The following is a 13,739-nucleotide window of genomic DNA, read 5'->3' on the forward strand; positions in this document are numbered from 1 at the left end:
TTTTTTTTTAGTATTGTTATATTGGGTTTTGGTATTTCCTTTTCTATTCATCAACTTTGCTAAACCTGTGCCATTTTTAAACATTTTATGTGCTTCTGTATTACATTAACCAATTAATGGTTGTTGTTAAAGTGTATTTTGGAGTTATTATTTAAAAAAAATAAATACACATGTTCAGTATTTTATAAAAAATGTTGCTATAGTTATAAATGTATTGCTATATTGTAGAGTGAAAAATCAAGTTGGAAATTACATGTAGAGTGCGATTCCATTTTTGTTTTTGTGTGTGTATTATCTACATATATAAATATGAAAGATAAACAAAAATGTTATGGTGGGTAAAGGGATAATTTGGACTTCTTTTTATGAGCATTTGCTAACTTGTTAATGAGCATTGGTTATATCCATTATATCAATAAAGAGGATTTTTTACCCTGGACCCCAGGATATAGGTCTCTTGCTTCATTTCAGGACTCCTGACAAAGACCTTGGAGTTTCAGCTGTCAGAATGCCGGAGGAGGAGGACTGCAAGCTCCTCCCATTCCCACAGGTTCCTCTGACTCTTAAAAAGCTTCTGATTACCTCCCAGCACACAGTCTACACAGAAAACTACTGTCAGCGCACTCAAAGGCAAAAACAGAGGTAAGGATTATAGCTGGGGAAAGAGACTCAAAAACAAAAGCTTGGCACTCTGAGGAACTTTACTGAAGGGGAGGCGGGGAGCGGGCCCAGTGTAGCCGCGCGGGAGTTAGGTCTCCTATTTGTGCTGGAAGTCATTTCTCGCTCACATTCTCGGTAACAGGGCGAGGAGGGGGAGCCTTTATCAGAGGGCTCCGGTTCCCGCGCTCCCGCCCGCGCCGTGTAATCTCGCCCAGCACCTTTCCTTCCCTTTCGGTTATGGCTTGACGAACCCTTCAGGACTCGTCGGCCAACGTTGTGGCACATTCTGGAGAAGGAGGACCCTTTCTTCTAGGGCAGTAAAGACAGTACTTGCAAGATGACGGGTCTAGTCATCCTTGCACAAGGATAGCCTTCTGCGCGCTTTGGGGACTCGAAATGTTGGGACTCCTCAGGCACTAAGTACTGAAGTCCAGCTTAGTCTCTTGAAAACTGTGTTCACTGTTTGACAGTACGGGCACAGGTGATAAAGACTGCAGGTTCATTTCCAGACCCTCCAAATAACGTATCACACAAATTCTTTTCTTTCCCAATATTAGGTTTATATTATACTGCACTCTATTTAAAGTGTGCAATACCATTATGTCTTGGGCTCCCCTGATACCTCAGTTGGTTAAGAATCTGCCTGCAATGTGGGAGACCTGGGTTCAATCCCTTGGCTGGGAAAATCCCCTGAAGACGGGAAAGGCCGCCCACCCCAGTTATCTGGCCTGGAGAATTCCATGGATAGTCCATGGGTTCTCAAAGAGTTGGACATGACTGAGCCACTTTTACTTTCACCATTATGTCTAAGAAAGGCGTAGTCTTTAATTAAAAAATACTTTATTGCTAAAAAGTGCTATCATTTGAGGCTTCAACAAGTCCTAGCAGAAACATCAGAGATCACTGATCACCATACAAAACAGACTAATAATGATCAAGTTTGAAAATCCTAAGAATTACCAAAAGGAGCCAGAGGGACGCAAAGGAATCAAATGCCATTGGGAAAATGGTGCTGATAGACTTGCTCCATGCAGGTTTGCCACAAACTTTTGATTTGTGTTTAAAGAAAAGCTGGATCTGTAAAGGACAATAAACTGAAGTACCAAAGAAAAAAAGGAGATATGGCTGTAATTCCTTCACTTTGTGCTAGTTATGTTATTTTAGTCACAAATTGTTTTACTTTTTAAATTCTTTTTCTGTATCTTGCTTGTTCTTCTGGTGGCTCTTCCATCAAAAAACCACTAAGTCAGAGGAGTGTAAATTTCTATAGGGGTGTCCCCTGGGCATGGGACAAAGGAGGACATTTCTTGAAGTCTCATTTTCTCTTTAAATATATGACTCTTAGAGAAGGAAATGGCAACCCATTCCAGTGTTCTTGCCTGGAGAATCCCAGGGACAGGGGGAGCCTGGTGGGCTGCCGTCTGTGGGGTCGCACAGAGTCGGACACGACTGAAGTGACTTAGCAGCAGCAGCAGCAGCAGATCTTTTCAGAGAAGGAAATGGCAACCCACTCCAGTGTTCTTGCCTGGAGAATCCCAGGGACAGGGGGAGCCTGGTGGGCTGCCGTCTGTGGGGTCGCACAGAGTTGGACACGACTGAAGCAACTTAGCAACATCAGCAGCATATCTTCATTAAGGGGGAAGTGGTAGTCTCTCATGCAAAAAGAAAAAAGAAACACTGAGTAAAGTTGTTTCAAAATAAAATTTTAAAAAAAGGAACTTAACTGAAGACTGGCTCATATCCCTGGTACTATGTTTTTGAATCAGTTGGCTTTGTTAAATAGGTTGCTTTTAAACGTTAAACCAAGACATGACACAACTTAGCTTCTTTCAAGGGGAAGAGGAGACTGGGATTTGACTGGTGAGGCTTTTTATTCAAATAGTGCTGCTTATTAAATGACCACTGCTACAGCATTTAAAGCCAGTTGCTATCCACACCATAAGGACTGACTTACCTGTTGCCTCAGTGAAGCAGCATTAATTGATCAACTCCTTGACAGGATACCATGGCAAAGAAGGTGGCAGTGATTGGAGCTGGGGTCAGCGGCCTGATCTCTCTGAAGTGCTGTGTGGATGAGGGACTCGAACCCACTTGCTTTGAGAAGACTGAAGATATTGGAGGACTGTGGAGGTTCAAAGTAAGTGAGATCTTCTTGTTTCTTGAACAGGTTGTTCCGCTATTGTAGGGTGATTCATACTACTGAGCCACTTTGGCTTTTCCTTAGCAGTTTTGATCAGATTTACTTCAAGCAGGAACTAAAGAAATAGGCTGGTGCCCAGATAGCCAACACGGCCTATAAAAGAATCTTTCCCTCTGGATGCAACGGTTGTCTTGCAGCCTACATTTTTGTTATTCTCAAAGCAATATAATGATATTAGAGAGCATATTACAAAATAGAAGTGAGAGGCATTCTGTTCAAGACATGATTTGTAGTCTAACCATCCAGCTCTTGCTTTTTCAGAGAGGGAGCTCTTATTACTGCTGACTTTTTTCTGACAACAAAATAAACAATGTTTGCTTGGCTTTCTGATAACACTGTAGTGTAACTATGGGCACTCTTTAAGTATCTATTGTTATTGTTCAGTCACTCAGTCGTGTCCAAGTCTGCAACCCCATGGACTGTAGCCCAGCAGGCTTCCCTATCCTTTAAGTATACTATACTTTTTATACATATAAAAGTATATATTATAAAAGTATGCTTATAAAAGTATATAGTTTTATCCTATACTATACTTTTAAACTACATTTTTACTCATTAAATTTATTCCATTAACCAAACTCAAATACTGGTAATACTAGCTGTCCCTCAGAGTTTGTATAAAAATTAAAGAAAGACACAAAGATAGATAGCTAGAAAGATTTATAATGATTTCTTCCCATAATCTTGTAAGTAAATAATTAGCTGGCCATCTCCTAGGTGTGAGACCTTGGGTGAGTTATTTACATTCCTGCGTCTTAGTTTTCTCAGCTATATAATGAGCTATATAATGAGGAGCAACAGAAAAGTATGATTATCTCATAGTGCTGTTTTAAAGATAAAGGGAGATAATTTATGCAAATAACTTCAAATATGGCAAACATTAGCTGCGATACCTATATTCATATTTTATAGACAAGCAAACAGAGGCTGAGGGAGGTTAAATGACTGGTCACTCAGCTGTAGGAACCAACATTCAAACCTTAGTCTCCTAAGCAGGAGCCCCTACTTATAACCATAATTTGCATTCCTGCTTAGAAAGGTTAAACAAACTTTTATCTCAGAACTCAAGAGCAGTGACTTTCGGATTATGTATCAAGTACATTCAAATGAGATATTAAAACTGGTGAGAACACTCCAGACACAAGTGAAAGATTTTCAGTGCTTGAAAGCAGACTCTCACAACAGCAGAGACCATCCAAAGGGCTCTCACTACAAGCTGACTCATCAAGGAGATGGCAAGAACATCTAACGTGTGTGCTTTCCCAATTCAAAATGAGTCTCATGCCAAGAGGAATTTTTTAACATTGGGTTTCTCAACTGTATATAATTATAAGACATGCCTAGAAGGTTTCTTAAAGATATAGATTCTTGAACACCAGCCCAGACTTACTGAATCAAAATCTTTTGAGGCAGGGAATCTATTTTTGACATGAGTTCTAAATGAATCCTATGATGCCGAGACAAGTTCGGCAAACATTGCTCAAATACCAAACAAAAAAAATCTGTGTTTTCAACCATTCAATCACAGTCAGAGCTAATGATGAAGATGTTGATCCTTATATAAAACAGGTAACTTTGCTGAGAAGAAACTGGAAAACAGCTTGAATCATATTCATTTCTTACTAACAACTAATCATTAGAATCATTATAGCTTTACCTGAGAGTGTGAAATGGAAATTTCTGTCTTACCCAAGGATGTGTTATTTTGCCTACTCTGGGTTCACATATAGATTCCATTTCAGATATTTTCCCCAGGTAGATTTTTTTTTTCACCTAAGAAAGAAACATGAAATTTCAATAAGTCCATGTTTAATGATAAATTTGTCATTGCTTTATTACCCAATTTGGGATTTACTATCAAAGAGCCAAATGTCTCTTATTTAATTATCATTAACTTGGACACAGAAGAGTGAGAGTTATTTTGAGAGGTCTATCAAAAATATGACTTGATGGGTTCAAGTGGTACAAGAAGGCAGTGTAGAAAGATCCTGAACTCACTTCCTCCCATGTACACAACAAATCCACAGCTACATATGGAGCAACTCTCTCTGGGAAGGACCTGAAAATGAGCTGAAAAGCCTGCCACAACAAAGAATAAAGGGGCTGCATTGAGATAGGTAGGAGAAGCAAAGGCATCATCTTTCCCCAAACCCCACCCTTGGCAGAGCAACCCACATGTGTCAGGGATCTCATGAACAGAGCACTTCTTCCTGAAAAGTGAAGGGTTTGTGCCCCACATCAGGCTCCCCAACCCTTGGGACCTGCTCTGGAGAGATCAGCCTCCAAAATGTCTGACTTTGAAAAGCAACAGGGCTTTCATCTAAGAGAATATTAGGCTTGTAGGGAATGGGGATTCCGCTCTTAAAGAGCTCATGCACAGACTCATTTGCCCTGGAATCCAGTACAAAGGCAGCAGTGTGGGAAGTGCCTAGACCACATGTGAAGGAGTTTCATTTACTAGTCTTAGAGCATCTGCCAGAGGTGCAGGAACTTGTTGGGACTGTGGCTGGAGATGGAGGCACTAGGCAGAACCATTTTTGCATTCTCCCCTCCATTACTAGCACCGCTCGCTGTTTGCTGCACCCTGCCAATGCACTGATCCTTTGGTCCTCCTAAAGACTGCTAAACAATTACCCTGACCCCCAAGCCACTCCCAGGGCTCCACCGAAGCTGGTGGGCAGGTGCAGACCACACAGTGGATGCCCCTGGCATGCTTGGCTCTGAAGACCAGCACAGGGTGGATTATGTTCTGGGTTCCACAGTCTGACAAAAAAAATAAGAGAGAGAGTTCTTGGCACCTCAACAACTGGGACCTATTAAAAACTTTGACTGCTTAGATACTCAGAAGGCTTGAGACAGCCAAGGGGTAGGGCAAAGTAAAATGGTAAGTTTCTTCGCTTACACAAGGCCACTCCCTCAAAACTGGGTGAGTACCAGCTGTTTTCCCTGGTACATAGAAACAAACTCAGAAACAGAGAAATGTTCCAAATGAAAGAACAATAAAACCCCAGGAAAAAAAAAAAAAACATAACGAGGCCTATATGGGAGTATACTAACGCATGTATATGGAATTTAGTAAGATGGTAACGATAACCCTGTATGCAAGACAGCAAAAGAGACACAGATGTATAGAACAGTCTTTTGGACTCTGTGGGAGAGGGAAAAGGTGAGATGATTTAGGAGAATGGCATTGAAACATGTATAATGTCATATATGAAACAAATCGCCAGTCCAGGTTTGATGCATGATACTGGATGCTTGGGGCTGGTGCACTGAGACGACCCAGAGGGATGGTACGGAGGAGGAGGAGGGAGGGGGGTTCAGGATGGGGAACATGTGTATACCTGTGGTGGATTCATGGTGATGTATGGCAAAACCAATAAAATATTATAAAGTAATTAACCTCCAATTAAATAAATTTATATTTTAAAAAAAGAATCTAAAAAATAAAAGTACATATATGTATAACTGAATCACTTTGCTGTACACTTGAAACTAACATAACATTGTAAGTCAGCTATATGCCAATAAAAGTTTTTTAAATTTAATGAAACAAGATATATAATTTATCTGTAAAGCCCTAAAAGTCATGGTCATAAAAAACATTGAAAAGAATGAATGAACACAGCAAGAAGTTCAGCAAAAAGATAGAAAATGTATCAAACATTTCAGTACAGCTAAAAGATAGAAAAGTACTAAACAGAAGTCTTAGAGCTGAAGAATATAATAGCTAATGAAGAACACACCGAAGAGGTTAAACAGCAGACTAGATGAAGCAAAGAAAGAATCAATGATCTGGAAGACAGGGTAGTGGAATTCACCAAAACAGAGCAGCAAAAAGAATTTAAAAGTGAAGACAGCCTAAGGGACCTAGGGGACAGCATCAAATGGAGTAACATTTGGATTGTAGATGCCTCAGGAGAAGAGAGAAGGGCACAGAAAACTTATTTGAATAAGTAACGGCTGAAAATAAACCTAACCTCGGGAAGGAAACAGATGTCTGTCAGAATGGCTATCAGTTAAACACACACACACACACAACAAATGCTGGCAAAGATGTAGAGAAAAGGGAACTTCCATATACTGGTAGTGGAAATGTAAATTGGTGCATCCAGCCACAGTGGAAAACGGTACAGTTTCTCAAAAGACTAAACTAGAACTTAACCATATGACCCAGCAATACCATTTCTGATTATTTATCTGAAAAAAACAAAAACACTAATTCAAAAAGATACATGCACCCCAATGTTCATAGCAGCATTATATACAATTGGCAGGATATGGACACAACCTAAGTATGCACCAACAGATGAATGGATAAAGAAGATGTGATGTGTGTGTGTATACGATGTGTGTGTGTGTGTATATATATATATGTGTGTGTGTGTGTGTGTGTGTGTGTGTGTGTATATATATACATATATATATATACATATACTATTTAGCCATAAAAAATACTATTTAGCCATAAAAAATACTAAAATTTTGCCATTTGCAACAATATGAATGGATTTGGAGAGTACTGTGCTAAGTGAAAAGTCAGACAGAGAAAACAAATACTATATGACTTCACTTATATGTAGAATCTAAAAAATAAAGCAAACTGTTGAATATAACAAAACAGAAACAGACTCAGCGCTATAGAGAACCAACCAGTGGTTACCAGTAGGGAAAGGGAGGATGGGAAGGGGAAAAGGAGTGGGAGATTAGGAGGTACAACCTGTTAGGTATAAAATAAACTATTGTTATTTAGTTGCTAAGTCGTGTCCAGCTCTTCTGCAGTCCCATGGACTGTACCTGTGAGACTCCTCTATCCATGGGATTTTCCAGGCAAGAATACTGGACTGGGTTGCCATTTCCTTCTCCATAAATAAGCTGTAGTGAATATTTTGTAACTATAAATTGAGTATAATCTTTAACAATTCTGAATTACTATGTTATATGCCTGAAACTTACATAATATTTTACATCAAATATACCTCAATTTCAAAAATATTTTAAACAAAAGTGGTTAAAAAACTATAACTACAATGATTAACTAAAGGATACACAGAAAAGATGTAAAATGTGACATTAAAACATAAAATGTGGGGGGTAATATGAACATGGCTGAGTATGACTGAGTCCCTTTGCCATCCACCTGAAACTATCACAACATTATTAACTGGCTGTACTCCAATACAAAATAAAAAGTTTAATAAAAAATAAAATAGAGACTGAAAAAGCAATTGAAAATATCAATAAGGAGTTGATTCTGTGAAAAATAAACAAAATTGATAAAACTTTAACCAAGTAAAAAAGAGGATTTAAGTGAGTAAAATTTTTAAAAAAGAAGAGTTAAAACTAATTCCAAAGAAGTACAAATGATCATAAAGTACTACTACAAATATGTCAACAAATTGGACAACCTAGAAAATATGGACAAATTCCTAGAAACATACAATCTTCTAAGACTAAATCATGAAGAAACAAAAAATCTAAACAGGCTGTTACTAATAAGGAGATTGAATCAATGATTAAAACAAACAAACAAAAATCTTAACATAAGTCCAGGACCAGATGGTTTCACTGGTGAAATCTACCAAGCATTAAAAAAATATATTTAGTACATATCCTTCTCGATTTAATACCTAACTTCTCCAAAAATCTGAAGAGGAGGGAACACTTCCAATCTTATTTTATGAGACCAGAATTACTCTGACACCAAAACAAGACAAGAATACCACAAAAAAGAAAATTATAGACCTATATTCCTAATGAACATGGATGCCAAAATCCTCAGCAAAATATTAGCAAACTGAATTCAATAATATATTTAAAAGATTATGTACCATGGTTAAGCAGGATTTATTCTAGGAATGCAAAGATGGTTCAACATACTCAAATCAATCAGTGTGATATACCACCTTAACAAAATGAAGGACAAAAATCATATGATCATTTCAATAGATACAAAAAACTTTTGACAAAATTCAATATCCATTTACAGAAAAAAAAATCTCAGTAAAGTGAGTATAGATGGAATATACCCCAATGTAATAAAGATGGCATGACTAGCCCATAGCTAACTTCATATTCAATGATGAAAAACTGAAATCTTTTAAGATCAAAATAAAGATACCCAGTCTTGCTAATTTCATTCAACATAGTATTGATTGGAAGTCCTAGCCAGAGTAGCTAGTTAGAAAAAAGAAATAAAAGGCATCCAAACTGGAAAAGAAGACATAAATTGTAACTGTTGTAATTGACATGATTCTTATATATAGAATATAGACTATATATAGATATATGTATATATAAATAGATGTATGTGTGTATATAAATATAGATATATGTATATATACACACCCCCTAAAGATACCACCAAAAAAAATTCAAACAAATTCAGTTGCAGGTATAAAATTAATGTACAGAAGTCTGTAGTTTTTTATACACTAAGAATGAACTATCAGAAAAAGAAATTATGAAAATAACACTATTAGTAATTGTGTCAAAAAGAATAAAGTACACTTAACTATGAAAGTGAAATATCTGTACATTGAAAAATACAAGATATTAATGAAAGAAGTTTAAGAAGACACAGATAAATGGAAAGATATTTCATGCCGACCAATTGGAAGAATTAATATTGTAAAAATGTCCATATTACCCAAAGCAATCTAAGGATTCATTGCAATCTCTATCAAAATTTCAACGGCATTTTCACAGAAATATAACAAGCAATGCTAAAATTTTTAGAACCATAAAAGATCATTTTATATAACAATAATCCTAAAATTTTCATAGAATCCAGGAAAGATCAGCCAAAGATGGAGAAGCTCTATCCTGTCAGCAAAAACAAGACCGAGAGCTAACTGTGGCTCGGATCATGAACTCCTTATTACCAAATTCAGAGTTAAATTGAAAAAAGGAGGGAAAACCACTAGACCATTCAGGTATGACCTAAATCAAATCCCTTATGATTATACAGTGGCAGTGACCAATAGATTCAGGGGATTAGATCTGATAGACAGATTGCCTGAAGAATTATGGATGGAGGTTCATGACATTGAACAGGAGGCAGTGATCAAGACCATCCCCAAGAAAAAGAAATGCAAAATGGAAAAAATGGTTGCCTGAGGAGGCCTTACAAATAGCAGAGAAAAGAAGAGAAGCAAAAGGCAAAGGAGAAAAGGAAAGATATACCCATTTGAATGCAGAGGTCCAAAGAATGGAGAGGTAAGAAAGCCTTCCTCAGTGATCAGGGCAAAGAAATAGAGGAAAATTATAGAATGAGAAAGACTAGAGATCTCTTCAAGACAATTAGAGATACCAAGGGAACATTTCATGCAAAGATGGACAGAATAAAGGACAGATATGGTATGGATCTAACAGAAGCAGAAGATATTAAGAAGAGGTGGCAAGAATACACAGAAACATACAAAAAAGATCTTCATGACCCAGATAACCATGATGGTGTGATCACTCACCTAGAGTCAGACATCCTGGAATGCCTTAGGAAGCATCAATACAAACAAAGCTAGTGGAGGTGATGGAATTCCAGTTGAGCTATTTCAAATCCTAAAAGATGATGCTGAGAAAGTGCTACACTCTATATGCCAGAAAATTTGGAAAACTCAGCAGTGGCCACAGGACAGGAAAAGGGCAGTTTTCATTCCAATCCCAAAGAATGGCAATGCCAAAGGATGCTCGAACTACCGCACAACTGTACTCATCTCACATATAGCAAAGTAAAGCTCAAAATTCTCCAATTCAGGCTTCAACATTATGTGAACCATGAACTTCCAGATGTTCAAGCTGTATTTAGAAAAGCCAGAGATCAAATTGCCAACAACTGTTGGATCATTGAAAAAGCAAGAGAGTTCCAGGAAAACATCTACTTCTCCTTTACTGACTATGCCAAAGCCATTGACTGTGTGGATCACAACAAACTGTGGAAAATTCTTCAAGAGACAGGAATACAGACCACCTTACCACCTCCTGAGAAATCTGTATGCATGTCAGGAAACAACAGTTAGAACTGAACATGTAACAACAGACCGGTTCCAAATCAGGAAAGGAGTACGTCAAAGCTGTATATAGTCATCCTGCTTATTTAACTTATATGCAGAGAACATCATGAGAAACCCTGGGCTGGATGAAACTCAAACTGGAATGAAGATTGCCGGGAGAAATATCAATAACCTCAGATATGCAGGTGACACCACCCTTATGGCAGAAAGCAAAGAAGAACTAAAGAGCCTCTTTTAATGAAAGTGAAAGAGGAGAGTGAGAAAGTTGGCTTAAAGCTCAACATTCAGAAAACTAATTTCATGGCATCTGGTCCCATCACTTCGTGGCAAATAGGGAAACAATAACAGACTACTTTTTTGGGGCTCCAAAATCAATGCAGATGGTGACTGCAGCCATGAAATTAAAAAACACTTTCTCCTTGGAAGAAAAGTTATGACCAACCGAGACAGCGTATTAAAAAGCAGAAACATTACTTTGTCAACAAAGATCTGTCTAGTCAAAGCTTTGGTTTTTCCAGCAGTCATGTATGGATGTGAGGGCTGGACTCTAAAAAAAGCTGAGCACCGAAGAATAGAAGCTTTTGAACTGTGGTGTTGGAGAAGACTCTTGAGAGTCCCTTGGACTGCAAGGAGAGCCAACCAGTCCATCCTAAAGGAAATCAGTCCTGAATATCCATTGGAAGGATGGATGCTGAAGCTGATACTCCAATACTTTGGCCACCTGATGCAAAGAACTGACTCATTTGAAAAGACCCTGATGCTGGGAAAGATTGAAGGTGGGAGGAGAAGGGGACAACAGAAGATCAGATGGTTGGATGGCATCACCAACTCGATGGACATTGAGTTTGTATAAGCTCCGGGAGTTGGTGATTGACAAGGAAGCCTGGTGTGCTGCAATCCATGGGGTTGCATAGAGTCGGACATGACTGTGCAAACTGAACTGAACTGATAGAAAGATCCCGAATAGTGAAAGCAATCTTGAGAAAGAATAGCAAAGCTGGAGGCATCACACTGTCTGATTTCAAACTATTACAAAGCTTTAGTAGTCAAGAAACAGTATGGTACTGTCATACAAAAAAAAAAAAATAGCACATAAGTCAATGGAAATGAACAGAGAGTCCAGAAATAAAGCCACATATATAGGGTCAATTAATTTACAACAAAGGAGTCAAGAATACACAAAGGGGCAAGAATAGTCTTTCCAATAATTAGTGTGGGGAAAACTGAATAGCCACTGTGAAAAACTGAAAATGGATCACTATCTTACACAACACACAAAACTGGCTCAGTATGAATCAAAGACTTTACACAAGATCAGAAACCATAAAACACCTAGAAGAAAATGGAAGCAGTAAGCTCCTTGACATCAGTCTTGGTAATAATTTTTTTGTATCTGACTTGAAAACAATAGTGACAAAAGCAAAAATGAACAAATGGGACTCCATCGAACTAAAAAGCTTCTGCTTAGAAAGAAGTTTAGCTTCCTTCTGCTAAAGGAAACCATTAGCAAAATAAAAGTGCAACCTACTGAATGAGATATTTCAAAATCATATATCTGATAAGGTGTTAATATTCAAAATATATAAACACTCATACAACTCAATAACAAAAACAAACAATCCAATTATAAAATGGGCAGAGAATCTGAATAGACAGTTTCCTAAAGAAAACATACAGATGGGCAACAGGTATATGAAAATATGCTCAACATCACTAATCATCAGGGAAATGCAAATTAAAAACACAACAAGATATCACCTCCCATGGTTCAGAATGGCTATTATCAAAAGGACAATAAATAACAACAAGTGTTGGTGAGGATGCTGAGAAAAGAAAATCCTTGTGCATTACTGGTGGAAATGTAAAATGGTGCAGCCACTATGGAAAACAGTATGGAGGTTCCTCAAAATCTTAAAAATAGAACTACCAATAATAATTAAGTAATTCTAGTTCTAAGTATTTATCTGAAGAAAACAAAACCACTAATTGGAAAAGATATAATGCACCCCCATAGTCACTGAAGCATTATTTACAACAGCCAAGATAGGGGAATAACCTAAGTGTCCATCAAAAGATAAATGGATGTGGTATACATTGGAATACTACTCAGCCATAAAAAAGAATGAAATCTTGCCATTTGCAACATTATGAATAGATCTTGGGTATTATGCTAAGTAAAAGTAATTAAGACAGAGAAAGACAAATACCATATCATTTCACTTATATGTGGAATCTAAAATCTAAGCAAAATAAAACTCATAAATACAGAGAACAGATTGGTTGCCAGAGGATAGGGGGTTGGGGAATGGGTAAACGAGATCAAGAGGTACATAATTCCATTTATAAAATAAATGTCATGCATATATAGCATAGTTCAAAATATTGTATTACAAATATTGTATTACAAATTTAAAAGTTGCTAAGAGGACTTCCCTGGTAGTCTAGTGGCATGGGTTCAGTACCTGGTGGGAGAACTAAGATCTCACATGCCACGAGATGTGGCCAAAAATAAATAAATAAATAAAGATTGCTAAGAAAGTAAATCTTAAAAGTTCTCATCTCAAGAAAAAAAGAACTTCACAACTTTTTATCACGACAAATGAGAAATAGGACTTACTGTGGTGATCATTTCACAATCCATACAAATGTCAACCATTGTGTCCTACATCTGAAATTAATACAATTTTGTATGTCAATTATGATTCAATTTATATATATGATTTGATTAATTCCAGGAAGATGCTTTCTGCCCCAAAATATTTTTCCTGCTATCACATTCCTCATGTCTAAAATTTCAGAATTAGAGATATCATCCTGTGGGATAGAAGAGTTAGGTTAAAATTTGAATTAGTTCAGTTCAGTCACTC

General features: G+C 37.4%; 1 protein-coding gene across 2 annotated transcripts in view; it reads left to right on the forward strand.

Moving 5' to 3' along the window:
• The first annotated feature begins 594 nt into the window (after positions 1–594).
• FMO2 (flavin containing dimethylaniline monoxygenase 2) overlaps positions 595–13,739 on the forward strand; it is a 44,371-nt gene continuing 31,226 nt past the window's right edge. For both annotated transcript variants that reach the window (XR_009595687.1, XM_004013689.6), the window contains exons 1-2: positions 595–642; positions 2,660–2,797. Coding sequence is in view for 1 of the 2 variants with exons in the window: in XM_004013689.6 (XP_004013738.3) it covers positions 2,666–2,797 (132 nt within the window). In the remaining variant the exon portion in view is untranslated. The remainder of the gene's footprint in view (positions 643–2,659; positions 2,798–13,739) is intronic.

This window comes from Ovis aries, chromosome 12, assembly GCF_016772045.2.
Source record: "Ovis aries strain OAR_USU_Benz2616 breed Rambouillet chromosome 12, ARS-UI_Ramb_v3.0, whole genome shotgun sequence".
NCBI classification, from domain to species: Eukaryota; Metazoa; Chordata; class Mammalia; order Artiodactyla; family Bovidae; genus Ovis; species Ovis aries.